An 18,961-nucleotide genomic window follows, 5' to 3' on the forward strand; every position below is an offset into this window, starting at 1 on the left:
AGAAAATAATATTATTGAATTGTTGTTGTGTCTACATTATTACATTGAGACCCTATTTATAAACACTAGAATATAATCATTTACCAAGTAGGATACTATTTACTATTCATATTCCTATTCTAAATAGGATTTGTATAAACCTATTCTTATTCTAATAGGATTGTATAAACCTATTCATATTCTAACAAAAACATTTATTTTAGAAGTAAATATAAAAGTTTAAAATACCATATAATATGGATCATAGAAAATATCTAATCTAAGTTAAAAACAATAAAATGAATTAAAGTTAATTAGTTAAAGCCTGAAGAAGAGCTAAACAAGTTGCTAGGTGTAATAAATAAGGGTTCATTTGGTAGCTGATTTGGAAGTGAGTTATGCAGGTATCAAATCTTGCATAACCAATACCATGTTTGGTAGCTGGTTATGAGGTAAGTTATTCATATATAAAATTAAAACGGTGAGTGATTTGCAATTTAGAAACATGCATAAATAATACTCGTATAAGTTATAATAGAATCTAAGTATTATTTTATGCAAGTATACATAAATTATCTCGTTGTTTGGTCATCAAAAAATACATAAATTACCTTATAACTAATTCATGCTTTGCTAATACCGGTATAATTCTAATCAGCTACCAAACAACCTCTAATTATTTTGATGATTTATTTTTGAAATTTTTTGATGATTTTGAATCAGCTCAAAAGTTATTAAGCCAATCATGTGACTTTATATTATCTAAAATGACCAAACTGCATAGATGTCAAAGCCTGCTTTGGCATCAAACTCGTCTTATAAGATAGTTATAATTTTGAAAATCAGATAGTTCCTTGAGAATATACCTTTAAACCCTTTTATCCTTTTGCAGGTGGACTATAAATACAAAAGACCCAATAAGAGAGATAATTATTAATGACAAAAACACTCATGTATCTTCAATCATTTTGAAAAACCAGGGTTCCCTGAGGACTCATTTTAACCCTGTTAATCCTTCACACTCTTCTACGATTAGCCTGCTAAATACAGAAGACCATGGAAGTGCATGAAGTTTGTACTCAGAAAACAGTATCATACGTGGATTGTAATTCTATGGATGACTTCAAACTTAGCTATCCTTGAAGTAAACTCTTTTCAATAAGAGATGTGTCCAGTTTTCCCTTGTAAGCAACTAAACATATCTGAAAAAGTAAGATTCTTAAAGTATGTGATTTTGGTGTGTACAGAAGCTATAGAGGCAAACCTAATTTGCAAAAATCTCAAGGGAGGATAGCTGAACGAACTGTACTACAAAAACTAGAAGCTGTATCAGTTGTTCATCTCATTGAATTAGAAGCAGTGGAAGAATGTGTATCCTGAGAAGTAGGTTTTCTGAAGAAGTCTTTCCACATCTTATCAAATGCCCAAAGGGAGACGAATACATAAGATATGGACAGTCAGAGTCCTTATGTGTCCCATATGTGTCTGATGTATGTGAGATGACATGAATCTATGTACTACACAAATTTACAATGTTTAATGAATTGACAGACGGACAGAGAACGTGTAATACCCTGAATCACGAACAATTTTTCAAATGATATAAAGATCAAGTTCAAGGCTACAAACATGTGTTACAGGATGTTTGGCGGAACCAGGGTCTAAACAAAAGGGGAAGACCGAACCACATTAAGTCCATTGTGAACACCCTTACCAACCATTACTGTGAGAGGGAGTTTCCATGGCTGGAACTTGTGACCCTTTGATCACACAACGACAACTTCTACAAAAACAGGATGTCAAATGAAAGTAAAACCAAGAAATCAAGTTGCTAGTACTAGTGTGGGCCTCCTACGACATGGACATATTAAGCTTTGTACTTCAGGAAGATAGAGGCAGAAAGTTCATAAAGATAAAGCAGTGGAAGGGAGTATTTTCCCATGCTGTAGAAGATGCAGAAAAAAGCTGTCAGTGAGCCAAGTGCAGGTAGGTTCTTATGCGACGTGTACCATGGCAGAAAGGGTTTTGCATACTTCTAATGGTGTTCTCATTTAGGTGCAAAAACTGCATTTTCATATTGTCTCACGTTTTTGGAAAACGAGCCACATAGTATACAGCTACTTGAGAAGATGAAATTAGGACTCAATAATCTACCAAGAAGATTTTAGCAAGACAAAGAAGGAAATAGACAAATTTTCATGAGTAAACTTGAATTTAGTCTTGAATATAGAAGCTGTGGCCTAGGATTTGAAGTTAGTTGTGTAAATAATCATGGGCGGCAAAGGGTTTGGGAACCATAGTGTTGAATTCACATTTTTTATTATGTTTCCTTGCTAGAATATAGAAGGAACTATTATTGATGATTAGGAATAGCTTTGGTGGTAGAAATCAAGGGATTAGGTGAGCAGGCACCTAACCTTAGACTTGTTCTCCAAGGCATGCTATTGTAGAGAATATCAAAAGAAAATATAATTGGAAAGACCTTTTGCTAGCCCAAGATCGTTAATTATGGTAGGAAGATTCCACTAAAGAAGAGGAAGCTATGAAAGGAGAAGGAAGAATTTAGATAGTAGAACTTTGTTATGGAAGAAGACTTTTTGAATTGGCATGAATTGCTTCGAATTGGATTTTTTTTTTGGGTTGACTACAAATGACTGCCACCCCTATTTATACTTGTGTAGGGATGCTCTAGATACATCTACCAGGAAAATCATGACAACTTAATCTTCTAACTATTTAACAAGAATCTGGAACTTCTAAACATATCTTTAAGACACATATCCAAGACACTAAAATAGTTCATTCTAGAAGCTTTCTTAAAAATATGTTCAGAAGATGCAAGAAAGTTGTTGGATAGGTCAGAAGCTGCTGGAACTTCTCCGGAAAAAGAAAAGTAATTGGAACTTGGCAGCAAACTGATAGGAAGTGCTTGGATGAGTAGGGCCACCTCAACGAAGTAGGAACAGATCAGAACAATGCTGTAACGCTGGAAAAATAGTATTGTGTAGCCACAAAACACTTTTCTGTCAACTATTTTCAAGTAAACATTTGTGGGTTGGGGTCGGAAACAATAGGCGACCTAAGCAAAATAGAACAGACTTGAAAAATGCAAGAAAATCACCTCACATGTGACTTTACTTGCTCGTCGGAACACTAGCTTCTGGCGGCATGTGCAGGGTCGACTGCCGAAAAGCTTACAGGGATTTGGTCGCCAACACTACCAGGACCCTGTTGGTTTTCGCACAGCACTGAAGGAAAATGAAGGAGTCACAAACAGCTTGTACTGTCATAAGGAATTGACACACGTGACTGTATTTTCTTTTTCTGGATGTTTCTCACCAAAGCTTTGATATTGTAAAGATATGACACCTGGGCCTAACTCAACTCCAAAAGCTAGCTCATGAGGGGAGATTTTTCCAAGTCCATATAAGGAGACCAAATTCTCATCCCTCTACCGATGTGGGACATCTTAACACTCCCCGCACGCCCAGACTTCAACTAGAGCGTGAACACTTCTAAATGGGGGCCCAACATCGGTGAACAACAAATTGGGATGGGTCTGGCACTGATACCATGTAAAGATATGGCATCTGGACCTAACTCAACCCCAAAAGCTAGCTCATGAGGAGAGGTTTGTCCAAGTCCATATAAGGAAACCAAATTCTCATCCCTCTACCGATGTGGGACATCTTAACAGATACCATGTGAGAAATAACGGAGTGAAATATAATTGAATTGTATCATACAATACAATCTTTTTCCACGTACAATTTAAGATCCTATTCCTATTTCTAGTTTGATAGGTGCTTAATCAACTTTATCTTAAAGATATAATCTAATCAGAAGTAAGAAAACTTAAGCATAAAGGCTAGTATCATAATTTAGTAATGGGGAATCCAAATTGGTCCAAATTAGTCCTTGTGAGAAATATTGGAGAAAAACATTATTGATTGTGTATCTACATTATTACACAAACCCTAATTATAGACACTATAATACAATCTTTTACCAAGTAGGATTCTATATATACTATTCCTTTCTCTATTTGTATTCCAAGTAGGATTGTATTTACTATTGTTGTGCTTATTCCTATTCTAACACTCCCCCTTATACAAGTCATATCTACCTAGCTTGTTACACATGTAATTAATACAACAATAAGTGAGGGACTTGGTGAAGATATCTGCAAATTGATCACTAGACTAGACAAATTTTGTAACAATACCCATCTTTTCTCTGACAAAGTGACAATCAAAATCAATGAGTTGAATCCTCTCATGAAACATTGGATTTGATGCAATATGAACGGCCTCTTGATTATCTCACACAAGTTTCATCTAACCGACTTCTCCAAATTTTAGCTCTATCAGCAATTGTTTGATCAAAACTAGCACACAAGTTGCTACAAGACTACAACCATTGCTCGATATTCTGCTTCTACACTAAATCGAGCAACCACACTTTGTTTCTTACTCTTCCACGACACCAAATTACCTCATTCTGAAACACAATATCCAGATGTAGAACGTCTATCACAGGGTGATCTAGCCCAATCAACGTTTCTATATCCAATGATATACTTAGGGCTTCGATCCTCGAAGAGTAGTCCTTTACCTAGACCTGACTTTATACATCGCAGAATAAAGACAACTGCATCTCAATGACTATCACTGAGGAAAGTCATAAACTGACTTACAACACTTGCAAGAAAAGAGATGTCAGGTCTAGTAACTGTGAGAAAATTCAACTTTCCAACTAGTCGTTTATACCTTTTAGGATCACTAAATAGCTCCCTCTATTTGGAAGGAGTTTTAACATTTTATTTTGTTTTTGTTTTTCACCCAGTGTCTAGTACCCATATTGGAGCCGGACTAAATTTGAATTCGCGCTGGAAAGTCCCATATGGGGGGGGGGGGGGGTAATGGACTCCCTAACAAAGATGACTCCGTACCCAGGGAGACTCGAACCTGAGACCTCTAGTTAAGGATGAAGGAGTACTTACCACTCCGCCATAACCCTTGTTAGTGAAGGAGTTTAACATTTGGATCCATAGAAGTGTCAATGGGTCTACATCCCCTCATTCATCTCTCCTCGAGAATGTCTACATACTTGCGTTGAGAAATAACATGACCAAATCTAAGCAACCTCAATACCTAGAAATACTTCAGTCTGCTTAGTCTTTAGTCTAGAAATGTTGAAATAGATATTGCTTAAATTAGTGATACCATCTTGATCATTGCCAGTGATTGATATCATCAACGTGAACCAAATAAAACACAAATTTGGTGCAGAATGATGATAAAACATAAGAGTGATCAGCTTCACTACCAGTCATGCCAAACTCTTGAATTACTGTATTTGAACTTCCCTAACAAGGCTCGAGGAGACTACTACTTCAGACCATGCAGTAACCTACAGAATCGACATGCAAGGCTACTGGACTCACCTTAAGCAACGAAACCAGGTGATTGCTCCATATAGACTTCTTCCCTATGATCACCATGTAGAAAAGCATTCTTAATGTCCAAGTGACGAAGAGACTAATGACAAATGACAGCACAGACAGAAAAAGACGAACAGATGTTATATTAGCCACGGGAGAGAAGTGCCACTATAATCTAGCCCAAATATCTAAGTATACCCTTTAGCAACAAGGCGAGCCTTAAGCCAATCAACCTGACCGTTTGGACCAATTTTGACTTCATAAACCCAACGGAAACCAATAATAGATTTACCTATAAGAAAGGAGACAAGATCCTGAGTACCACTCGTATGTAAAGCAAACATCTTAACAATCATAGCCTGCCTTAATCTAGAATGAGAAAGTGTTTCACATGTAGTCTTAGCGATAGAAATAGAGGACAAAGATGATACAAAGACATGACGGGGTGATGATAGACGATGATAACACAAGAAAGTATAATGTGGGTTAGCATTTTGAGTGGATCGTATACCTTTTTGAAGTGCAATTGGTTGGCCAGGAGAAGGCAAGTCCGCAGTAAGAGCAGGGTCCGGCATATGACATGAATCATCTGGGACAAATGTTGGATGCGAACGAAGATGATAAGTCAAGAGTAGTGGCACTACAACTGGATATATAGAAGTAACAGTAGATTCCTCAAACGTTAGTACAAGTAACACCTGAGGTATGGATAAGACCATAGAGACATTAGGATGATCAAAATATGTATAGTAAGGTTGAGGAGATTCAATGAATGTGACCTCGGCGGACATAAGGTATCGACGAAGATCAGGTGAATAGCCAACAAGAAGTTAAAAGAAGAGATATTTAAGTTCTACAGAAAGCTAAACAATGAGGAGGAAGATTGGAGGCCAGCACGAACTATCAACAACTGCCCCACCATTACAGAAAGAGAGAAAGCAGCTCTGTAGGAGAAGTTTGATGACCAAGAAGTGTATAATTGTCTCAAGTTGTGTGCAATTGACAAAGCCCCAAGCCCTGATGGAGTTGATAGACCATCAAAACATCTTCTATTCCTTTCCCTCCAAATATTCCAAAAAATTGTTGCAGGTATCATCTTCTAAGTTTGTTTGATGGTGCTGTCAACTTTCCAGTAACACCAACTCACAAAAGCTTATTTGATACCATGTGGCATGACCCAACTAAGTCCAAAAAGAAAGTAAAGCATGTTCCACAGATTTGTTGTAACAGTACAATGCAAAAAGAGGTGTCTATTGCTCTGTGCTCTATTCTGACATAAGTAGCATCCATTCACAATGGTGTGTTTCCTTTTATAGAGGTTGGCTTGAGTTAGGCATGCTTCATATAGTGCAGTCCAACAAATATTTTGTGATGCAGAAGAAGAGTAACTTAAGTATTTAAGATTGATTTAATCCTTTTTGAAGCCATTTCAGGTCTTCACATTAATTGGAGAAAGAGTTACATATATCCCATAAACCATGTGCCTAACATGGAGGAGCCAGCCATAATACTGGGAGGTGAAGTGGGAAAGCTTCCCACTATCTACTTGGGTATGCCCCTTGGAGCAAAGTCAAAGTCCAAAGGGATATGGGACTCAGTATTGGAAAAGTGTGAGAAAAAATTGACTAGGTGGAAGTCTCAATATTTATCTCTTAGGGAAAGACTCACTGTAACACCTCGAAAATTGGAAAGTCGAATTGAAATGTTGCAAAAAAATTTACTAAAGCAGTGATGTATGAGTCCTATTTATGAATTGTAGGAAGTCTTACAGGCCGTAGGAAAGGAACCGTAAACATGGAGTTGAGATATTGGAAATTCAAGTTTCTGAAGTTAGACCTACGAGTAGCTAGGACAAGCCGTAGGAACTTTGACGGATCATAGCTATAGAAGTCCCGACTGAGAATTTGATTAAGATGAAGTTATCACTATGCTCAAGATGTTGCTTATGTAACAAGGAAGCTGAGACAGTAAATCACTTGTTCCTACAGTGTAGTATCACAGATCAGCTATGGAAGATTTTCATCAATCTTAGGGGCATAGCATGGGCAATGCCGAGCAAGATTGCTGACACTCTTTTTAGTTGGGAGGAAGCTGGAGCTGCAGCTAGGAACAGAGAGAGATGGAGGATCATCCCTTCATGTATAAGGTGGACAATTTGGAAAGAAAGGATAGATGTTTTGAGGATAGGTGCAATTTAGTACAAAAGATTAAGCTAAATTGTATTTTGTTATTTTGCTTTTAGTGTACTGAATTGCACCCTAGGATATAGAATCAATCCTAGATGTTTTAGATACCATTGAGGTTTGCTCAATTTTTGGCATACCTTGTATCTAATCTCACTCTGGTAAATATGGTTTTCCGTACTACCCAAGTACTGGCTTGAATACAAAATGTTACTTGATTCAAAAAAAAAAGAATCAGAATGATCTTTCATTAAGAAAACCCAAGTGCATCTTAAATAAGCATCAATGAAACTAATAAAATACCAAAATCCTAAGGTTGAACTGACTCTACTAAGACCCCAAATATCATAATGAACTAATGAAAAAATAGACACAGAACAACCCACAGTTCTACGTGAAAATATAGCATGGGTGTATTTCCCAAGTTGATGTTGTTCACAATCTAATGTGGATAAACTAGCCAAACTATGCACCATCTTCTGTAGCTTCAATAGACTTGAACGTCCCAAACGTTTGTGAATCAGGTTTGGAGGATCTATAACGGATCTATACAGGGATCAAGCCCATTAACTTTGGGATGGAAGTCCTTTGAACCCAAGTTAAACTATCAAACAAAATAATACCTTTCTTTACTATTTTCATATACATTGTTAATTCAAACTCAACCCAAAAGTTAGCTAAAGAGGTAGGATTGTCGAAGACAATATAAGGAGATCAAGAAATCCAAATCCAACTGATATGGGAATCAGCATACCTGCATGCCAAGAACGGGATATCTAGAGCGTGGACAACATATAGGGGTCAAACATCAAGTAAAACAATGAATTGGAAAGGATCTTGCTCTAATACCATGTTGAAATGTGTGAGCGTGGACAATATAATATAGGGGTCAAACATCGAGTAAAACAATGAATTGGAAAGGATCTTGCTCTAATACTCGCTTGTGGTCTCAGAGAGTCTTTCAAGAAATTGGAGAAGTCGGTGGAGGATGGATTGCAACTGAGGAAGAAACAGAGCTAAAAATTCACATGAAGTGGGCAAGGATTCTGGTGGCCAGCGATGGTAGGAAAATACCCAAGGAGGTCTCCATAGAATGTAACAGAATTACTTACCACTTTCCGATATGGGTGGAGTGCAAACCCAGGTTTGAAATAGCACCGGAATTAGGTTATGGCACCAATGGAGAAGAAACAAGGCTGAATCCAGTACAATGTTTTACCCAGGGGATAATCCAAAGTGCAAGTTGTACTTCTGTACTAGAATCCCATCAATTAAGGGATTCTAGTCAGAAACATGTGGGTTGTAAGGGAAAGACAGCTGGAGGGGAAATGTTTAATGAGACATGTGACTTGCGCATGACTCATTTAAATTTGAAATCAGATTTGGGTCTCTTGTCCAGGCCCAAGAGTACTATGCCCCAGAAAAGAAATGTAAGCCCAGATAGAGCTGGACAACTGATCTTTAATAAAATACATGGAGAAAGTAGCCCAATGTGAAGCAAGAGGGTCTTCTGGGAAAAAAATTGAAGTAAGAGAAGAACAAAAGCATGCAGAAATATTAGATAACAACAATGGGGGAAGAGATGATAAAATTAGTGATAGTGAGGAACAGGGAAACATGCAACAAATTGTTCAACTGGGGGAGACAACTCTTATTAATTGTGATGCTTCTGGGTGTAGTAAAGAAGCAGAAGAGAGGGCAAATCACTGGGTACAAAGCAATATTCTTAGGCTCAGTCAAGAATTTGGAGCTGCTTTCGAAGGATGCATAGAGGAAGCCAATGTGCTATTCCTAAAAATTGACCAGAAGAGGAATAAAGAAGAGAATTCTGTTTTGATTTTGACAGAAAAGGGGGAAAACAGGGAGTTCCTAAGGTACTGAGGAACTTATTTTTCGATGTTAAATTCAAAGAAGGGGAGCCAAGGACTGAATCAAAAAGCAGGGGGAGGAAACTAATCACCCAATTATAATGAAGCTCAATATCCTATCATGGAATGTGAGGGGACTTAACATGGAGGATAAGAGAAATTTGGTGAGGAGCAGATTACAACAAGGGGCAGCAGATATTATAGTTTTGGTGGAGACAAAATTAAAGGGAGCAGTAAGAGATCATATTCAACAGTTAGGGGGTAATAGATGGATGGGGGGAATTTGGATGGAGGCATTAGGTAGTAAAGGGGGTATAATTATTATGTGGGATAAAAGGTCTTGGAAGGGGGAGATGGTGGAGAGTGGAAATCAGATGATCACTTGCAAGTTGAGTGGCATTAATGTAGATCTCACTTGGTTTCTTACAGCAGTATATGCTTCATGTGATAGAAATGAAAGGAATGAGTTATGGGAAGAATTAGGTGCAATGAAGAGCTTTTGTGAAGGACCTTGGGTGGTTTGTGGCGATTTCAACACTACCAGATTTCCTTCAGAAAAGACAAATTGTACCAGACTTTCAGGTTCAATGACAGACTTCTCTAGCTGTATCAATGAACTAGAGCTAGTAGACCCCCCTTTATTTGGGGGATCTTACACTTGGAGAGGAGGGTCAAATCATAGAAATGCATCAAGGATTGACAGATTCATGTATTCGTTTCCTTGGGACGAATTGTTTAATCAAATCAGCCAGAGTTCCTTGCCTAGTCTAGGTTCTGACCATAACCCAATTTTGTTGTCATGTGGGGATAAGCTCTTCAAGAGATCATATTTCAAGTTTGAAAAATGGTGGTTGAATGTGGAGGGGTTCAAATCCAAAGTACAAGACTGGTGGAATTTTTTAATGTGACAGGAAGAGCAGACTTTAAGTTAGCAACAAAATTGAGTCTTTTGAAAGTAAAACTCAAAGAATGGAGCAAGGAGAATAAAGGTAACTGGAGGGCTAGAAAGGATCAACTTCTAGAGCAAATTGGAAGTTTGGAAATCATACAAGAGGCCAGACCTCTTACTGATGATGAGTTAATGATGAAAGCACAATGGGCCATGGAGTATGAAGAAACAGCTAGAAATGAAGATATCCATTGGAGACAAAGATCCAGAATTCAGTGGATCAAAGAGGGTGACAAGAACACAAAGTATTTCCACAGAATGGCCACTGCGCGTAAGAGAATCAACACTATAGATTCTTTGATGATCGATGGGGCAATGTCCTCGGATTCTATGGAGATTAAGAGGTCCATTGTGGATTTCTATCAAAATCTTTACAAAGAATCTGAAAGTAGGCGTCCAGATTTGAATATTTTTGATGTTCAAACTATTACTATGGAGGAGCAACAATGGCTTACAAGAAGGTTTGAAGAGGAAGAGGTGTTAGAAGGGATCAAAATGTGTGAAGGCACCTGGTCCGGATGGTTACACCAATGATTTTTTTTCAAACTTTCTGGGAACCTATAAAGGAGGACTTAATGTTAACCTTCCACAATTTCCACACTCATCAGAAATTTGAAAAAAGTTTTAATGCTACATTTGTAGCTTTGATTCCAAAGAAGGTGGGGGCAAATGATCTGAGAGATTTTAGACCAATTAGTTTGATCACGGGGGTGTACAAAATCATAGCCAAGGTTCTAGCAGAAAGATTGAAGAGGGTGATAAGCAAGCTTGTGAACAAACACCAGATGGCCTTCATTAAAGGCAGACAGATAATGGATGCCGCTTTAATTGCTAGTGAGTGTATTGACACTAGAATTAGAGGAGATGTACCGGGGGTTATGTGCAAGTTGGATATTGAGAAAGCTTATGACCATTTAATTGGAAGTTCCTGAGCAACACTCTTAGACAAATGGGGTTTGGAAATAGATGGCTCGGTTGGATAGACTTTTGTATTAAAACCACCAGGTTCTCCATCCTTGTTAATGGAGAACCCGTAGGTTTTTTTCCAGCAGAAAGAGGACTTAGACAGGGGGACCCTCTATCTCCGTTCCTTTTTATTATAGCTATGGAGGGATTTGACAGTTTAATGAGAAAAGCGCTGCAAAATAATTGGATCAAAGGCTTCAATATAAGAAACAGGGCAAATGAGAGTATGGAGTTGACACATTTATTGTATGCTGATGATACAATAGTGTTTTGTGAAGCAAACGAGGCTTGTTCTGGACTCAAGGTTAACTGGAGAAAAAGCAGTATCCTTCCTGTAAAAGAAGTTCAACTAGAAAACATCTTGAGGTGCAAGGTAGAGAAGCTACCAACAGTCCATCTAGGCATGCCATTAGGGGCACACCATAAAGCCATTACTATTTGGGATGGAATTATTGAGAAGACGGAGAGAAAGTTGGCATTTTGGAAGTCTCAATACCTTTCATTGGGAGGTAGAGCCACTTTAATAAACTCTGTGCTAGATTCCTTACCAACTTATGTGATGTCCCTTTTCCCTATACCTGGTGAGGTGGTCAAAATTCTAGATGCTTTGAGAAGGAATTTCCTTTGGCAAGGAAATAAAATTGAGAGCAGTTTCAATTTAGTAAAATGGGCAGAAGTTCAACAAGGGAGGAATTATGGGGGTCTGGGAGTAAGGAAGCTCATGTTACATAACAAAAGTCTGCTAAGCAAGTGGCTATGGAGGTACAACCAAGAGGAGCATGCACTATGGAAAGAGGTTATACAACACAAATTCGGCCAAGAAGGGGAATGGTGTTCAGATGAAGTAACAAACACTTATGGAGTGGGAGTTTGGAGGACTATCAGAAGCTTTTGGCCGACTCTAGAAGTTAATACAAAAGTTAAAGTTGGGAGGGGGGATAAGGTTTTATTCTAGAAAGAAGACTGGATTGGTCAAGGATCTCTTCAAAGTTTGTTTCCTGGACTTTATTCTATAAGCTTAGTTGCGCGGACTCTTCACTTTTGATGCCGCACCCGTGTCGGATTCACCAAAAATACACTACTTTTGGCGAATCCGACACGCACCCGTTGACAGTTTTGAAGAGTCCGAGCAACATAGTCTATAAGTATGCATCCGGATAGCAAAATCAGTGAGATGTGGTCTCAACAAGGGTGGAATTTGGTATTTAGAAGGTTGTTAAATGACTGGGAGATAGAAGGGGTAATTGAACTACTGAATATGATCGAAGGCTTTCCAGGCACTAATTTGGAAACAGACAGTCTATTATGGAGACAACACCCAGATGGAAGATTCTCTGTCAACAGATTGTACAAGTGGGATCTATCAGTAACTGGAGGAAGGAAAACAGGGTCATGGAGTGCTGTTTGGAAGAGTGTGGCTCCCGCTAAAGTGAAGTGTTTTGTCTGGCTGGTAGCTAGGAGAGCCTGTTTGATGCATGAAGCATTACAGAAAAGGGGCATCAACATAGCCTCTAGATGCTTACTATGCAAAGAGGCACTGGAAACCAACAAACACTTATTTTTGCATTGCAAAGTAACAACACAAGTATGGACTTTGTTCTTCAATTTAGCTAGCCTAAATTGGTGTATGCTAGAACACACAGCAGATCTATTGAGTTGTTGGATCAGAAGGGGGGGCAGCAAGAGTCAAAAGAAGTGGTGGAGGACAGTACCTGCTTGTATCTGGTGGAATATTTGGAAGTAAAGGAATCAGAGGATTTTTGAAGGAAAAGAATGCTCAATACAGAAGATTAAATGGAAAGTAATTACTTCCTTAGGTTTTTTGTGTAAAGAACATAATATAGAAGAGGAAATCCAATTAGTAGATTTCGTAGGTTCTTTGTAAGTATTTCTGCTTCTTTTTATTTCTTTTTTTTCTCTTCTTTGTTAATACTTTTTGGAGGTGGCCAGCATAGCCCTTAATGCTGAGGAATACAAGTTACCCGTTTCAAAAAAGAAAAAAAAAATGTGTGACCATCTGTCTAAAAGCTTAAGTTGTTAAAGAGACACTTTATTTACTTATTCATTATCTTCAACATGGTTGTTGAAGTGTGTGATTATCTCATCTAAAAGCTTAAGTTGTGCGAGAAGCCACATGGTCAAACGGTAGTGAAACTAATATATTTACCCAACGTGTATGCCAAACCTCTGACACTAAGGAGTTTTGAAAGAATTTGGAGTTTGCTACACCCCTTGGGTGTAAATGTGTGATAATGTTATTCAAGGACTTGATAGAAAAGTGATCACATATTTAAGGGCAGTGGTAACAATAAGCATGTGAGTAAATTTAAACATAACTCAAGTAAACATAACTAGAGGAATTTTCATGCATTTTCCAATGATCAGAGCTCAAAAGACATATGTTGCAGCAAATTATGTTTAATTAGATTGATTCTCCAAGATAAATGCCAAGTGGGTTTAGTTTTACTAGTCAACCAAGTTAGCCAGAGCCTCAGAAAACTTCCAAGGATGACACTAAAAGTGTCACTAAAAATTTTCGCCTTTTACACACAAGTAAAAAAGCACCATCTCCATGTAAATTCAGACAAGAAAGTAGGTTATTCTCTTGGGTATCTAAATGCAATTCTAATACATCAAACAGATGAAGTTGAATCTCATTTAATTCGATCAGGAGAATCATATAAATCTGTCTGATCCAGTATCAGAAATACATTTGAACAAGTAAATGTAAAACTTTTATCCTGATGATAAAACATTGGATAACTGAATGTGAGCTAAAAAGTTCGTTTTGATTCAATTTAAGTTGTATCAAGTCAAGCATGGATGAATTTATTTACTCACTTTTACATAAAATAAATGTTAGTATAACAATGGTAATAGAAGCTATGAATAAACATTGGACATAACCAAAGAGATACTTGGTCTGCCAGTTGAAATCTCAACATTCACCAATAATAAGGAACTTTTTTATTGCACATGATAATGTCCAAGATGTTACACAACAACAACCAACATACCCAGTGTAAGGTATGGGGTCTGGGGAGGTTAGAGTTTACACAGACCTTACCCCTACCTTGGGAGGTAAAGAGGTTGTTTCCAATAGACCTTCAGCTGAAGTAAAAGCATTTCAAACAACCAAACAAAGAAAACAGTAAAGAACAAAAAATGTTCATTTTGTTACCTCTCCTTCCATGACAGATGATTTCCAAGAGCTTTCTGCAATTCCACACGCTTGAAAGGTCCAGGCGAAAGCCAATGCTCAGGCGGGCCACGATTTAGGAGATAAAGTTTCACTCTTTGTTGGAGCTCCTTACTGTCAAGTAAGTTAATCTGTTTGGAATTTTAACAAAATAAGTCACTATTCCAATAAATTGCAAATAACTACAACACTTACTGGAAAGTCATCACTGTGAGAAGGAAAGAGAAATTGAGAGAGAGCAAAGCTTGTTTATTCCCTCAAGCCATTGGAGTTCAAATAGAAAAGTGCATGTGTTCTAAGAAGGGAAATAGAATTAAAAACATAATTATAGGAGTAAATCAAGCTATACTACATTTACATGATCTTAGAATATTCTAGAATATACGGGATTCTAAGAGCATTCTTAATGTGAATGAAAAGCTCTTACAATCATGGTGAGGTTCATAATTAGAATGACCGCATATGCAGGAAGCAGAACATCCCATGGGAAACTGCAAACAGAAATGTTATGCCAACTGAACATAAATAAACTATTGTTTCTGTTCTTACTATGAGTGAAATCACTGTTTTGCCGGCTAGCATAGATAATATCTTCACTCTATAACACTTGAGATTTTTTCACTCTTCTTTTTTTCATTTTTTGGATCATAACTCAAGTGAATTTCTCTTATTCACGGCATAATGAAGGAGAAACCGATATTGACACAGCAATTCTCTGCAGAAGTACAATATCACTCTCTGGATACTGTAACGCCATTCCTTTTGTTCTCATTCCATAGTATTCGTCTTTCTATCATACTCAGAAAGGAGAAGATGGAACATAACTTGTTTCATTAGGTCAGACGATAATTTGTAGTTGTTCTACCACTGTAGCATGAACCATGCAACTGGATTAGATTTTCCCTTTCTATAAAAGGAAAGACAGATGCCAATCATTAGGAGAAACAATAGTGTTGAGTTAAGACTTAAAATAATTAGCAAAATCACTACATTCATTAACCTATGGGTGGAATCTATGATGTTAGTGGGGCAGAAAGCTCAAGCTGTTGATGTCAACAGCAATAAGAACCACTCACGAATAGTATGGACCCACTGTGATCAGAACGCTGTACATCTTTGAGCCATTAAACCAGATAGGCCTGGTTTTATGCGTTATCATGTATGATATAGAGAAATGAGATTCCATAAGCTTGGCATCTCATACAAATCAAATTCTTCAGAAATTATTTATTTTTAGTAAATGAATGAATATACTTTTGTTTCATTGAAATTCAGAACCAGATATCCCCCTCCCCCCTCATTTAGTTCTTCTCCACTGTTCTTAATAGTGGGATATAAACTTTCATAGCCCAAAATAAGCTGATTGGAATATAGTAACTCTGCAAGACGTGTTACAGTTTGATCAGCTGAACTAGATAGTAAGAAATCATAGCCAAAGAGAAGATGATATCTTCTTCAAGCAAGCTAGTATTACCAGTTTGTCCTCATACATGATAGCTTAAGAATGAAAGTATAAATTCTTATTGAAAAGGAATGAAACCGAACCCAAATCTAGAATAGAAAGCAAAGCATGACATAAAACACCATTTCCCCAGAAGACAAACTTAGAATTGAGAGCAGAGAAAAAGTCAAAGAATAGTATACTATAAACAAATAATGTAAAAACATCAACACAAGAATTGAGGATGATATGCTTAGACCACTGTTACCAACTGACTAAGATGAATAAAGACAAGAAACTAATTGAGAAAGATCATAGAGAACATACTACAATGCGCAAAGCATTTGGATCATCATCACGGTCAATAAGTGCCAGCAGTAGGATATCTAGAGGCAGAAGCTCATGGTTCCAGATGAAAACTGAAAGGTTTCCACAGGCTTTTAGCATAAGATCCTGAGGAATAAAAGTGTGGGACGACATAAGGCAAAAGCAAGGCAAGGACAGTAGATCATCCATGAAAATCTGATAGGTCCAGAGAATGAATAACAAAGGAGTATGACTAAACCTGTAAGGGATGTCCACGCTGTAGTTCCAAGTGAATATGATGAAGCAGGACATCTACCATTGTATAAATATTTGCAGTCACCTCTTCAGGAGAAAACTCTCTCAAAACACGTCCCTGTATCCAATTATTAGCAGGAATGCCATCACGAGAAAGATGTAGTTTTAGTTCAGGATATCTCCATATGAGAAAGAAGTTGATCAGCACTCATAAGCTTCTGATAACTTAAGGGAAAACAAAGTTGAGCCTTACAAGATTTGTGCAGTTAATATTTTCTGGATGCCCATGCATTAGTATCCACGCACCAGCACAAAGATACTGGCGGTGCTGAGGAAAACTATGGTTAATATAAGTTACAACGTATGAGGGATCAGCTGAGGGCGAAAGAAGCTGTGTGCATTGATTGATAACAGTTGTTTCTGCCTGCAAATAGAACACCTAGAAGTCAATTGTGAGTTTTCAAAATAATAGCATGAGCGAAAATTCCTGGAAACATCTTGTCAAGTATTTGCAAAGCCTCTACTCAGGAAAATTTTATCTCTCTCTTTTTTTTGGCTAAATCTAAACTGTTTAATGATGCAAATCTATCATCTAAAACCATACTCTTTTCCTTTCTTTATTCATTTTTACTTCAGAGATCACTCATCAAATTAAATCATACTTGTTTCCTTTTTTTAATCTTTTTTACTTCCGGAGATCACTCATCAAATATAGCGATTTGAATCCTCAATAAGCAGCTGAGAACAGATTCAATCATTAAGAATACAGCTTCAGAGCTGTTTGATAATTGATACTAACATTTCAAGTCCACAGTCTGAAACAAGTGTGACTAAACAATTTAAAGCTTTGAACGTTGAGTGCAGAAAATAGAAGTCATGATTTCTGAAATGTATCACTAAATGCAAATTTGAGCTATTCTCATGATTAATAAGCAACTACAACGATAAAAATTTAATAAGTACTTCAATTTCCATAATAAACGATTAAATGGTTGTTCAGAATTTTGCCATTTAACTCTCTAGTCATGGACAGTTTTGAGAATGGAAAGATTTTAAGTGGCACTTAATGTGGTAAGGGGCCGTTTGGTTACTGGTTAGAGTTATGCAGGGTTTAATTATGTAGGTATTAGTTATGTAAGGTTTAGTTATGCAAGTATTAGTTATGCGGGGTTTAGTTATGCAAGTATTAGTTATGCGGGGTTTAGTTATGAAGGTATTAGTTATGCAGGGCTTAGTTATGTAGGTATTAGTTATGCAGGGTTTAGTTATGCAGGTATTAGTTATGCAGGGTTTAGTTATGCAGGTATTAGTTATGCAGGGTTTAGTTAGGTGGGTATTAGTTATGTGAGTATTAGTTATGAAGTATTAGTTATGTAGGTATTATTTAGTTATGTAGAGATTGAATTCTATGAATTATTAACTATTGAATTTAATATATATTATTCACAAATAAATAAGCAAGCAAATAGTATAAATTCTCCCTTAAGAAAAATAAAGAAAGGAATATTCTCTATACTTACCTAGGAATTCTGTGTTTTTTTTCTTTGTTTTTTTGAATGTTTAAAGCTTATAAAAATAAAATACTATTAATATATTTCAAGTACACTATACTATCCTATTTTATATAATGTAAATTTCTATCAATATGTTGCATGTGTTGTTTGTACATTTTTAGTATACCACATATATAAATTATATATACATTCACATTCTAAATAAAAAATTAATACATGATAATTAAATATGTGGATATATTTAGTAATATATAATGCGAATATATAATTAGCATATGCACTATCAAAATTATACATTCCGATTCACAATATTAATAAAATATTTATATTTTGATTTTAAATGAAAACAAATAAAAAGTCGTTTGTACACAAAAAGAAACAAGAAACAAAAATAGTTGGGAAAATAGAATAGTTATGTAAAGTTTTCAATAAAAAAAAATTAAAAATAAATTAATAGGGATAAATGTGTAATTTATCATTTTAATACATATATAACTAATACCCACACAACTTATTCCACCTTCCATCCTGCATAACTTATACATAGATTCCCTCATAAGTTATGTAGGTATTAATTATGTAGGAGTACAAAAAAAACAACCAAACACCGTATAAAATTAATACATAAATAACTTTTATACAATTTTTAGAACTTATCAACCAATCATAGTATAAGTCATGTTGACTTTTCAACCTAATAAAAAACTTTTACCAAACATAGTTGTGAGAAATATATGGGAAAAATATTATTGAATTGTGTATCTAAATAGTTACATTGAAACCCTATTTATAGACACTACATTGGAATCCTTTTCCAACTAGGATTCCTATTCTTATTCCTATTCCTATTCCTATTCC

General features: G+C 36.5%; 2 protein-coding genes across 5 annotated transcripts in view; one reads left to right on the top strand and one right to left on the bottom strand.

Moving 5' to 3' along the window:
- Positions 1 to 18,961, top strand: part of LOC125827363 (tubulin beta-2 chain) — a 461,890-nt gene that overhangs the window by 251,419 nt on the left and 191,510 nt on the right. The gene's annotated exons all lie outside the window — the stretch shown is intronic.
- Positions 1 to 18,961, bottom strand: part of LOC125827425 (mediator of RNA polymerase II transcription subunit 23) — a 73,481-nt gene that overhangs the window by 20,615 nt on the left and 33,905 nt on the right. Inside the window, 4 exon segments of the mRNA XM_049506738.1 lie at positions 14,570 to 14,718; positions 16,356 to 16,481; positions 16,594 to 16,707; positions 16,843 to 17,013. Coding sequence (XP_049362695.1) covers positions 14,570 to 14,718; positions 16,356 to 16,481; positions 16,594 to 16,707; positions 16,843 to 17,013 — 560 coding nt within the window.

This window comes from Solanum verrucosum, unplaced genomic scaffold (assembly GCF_900185275.1).
Source record: "Solanum verrucosum unplaced genomic scaffold, falcon-dt-bn FXZP01000138.1, whole genome shotgun sequence".
Lineage (NCBI taxonomy): Eukaryota > Viridiplantae > Streptophyta > Magnoliopsida > Solanales > Solanaceae > Solanum > Solanum verrucosum.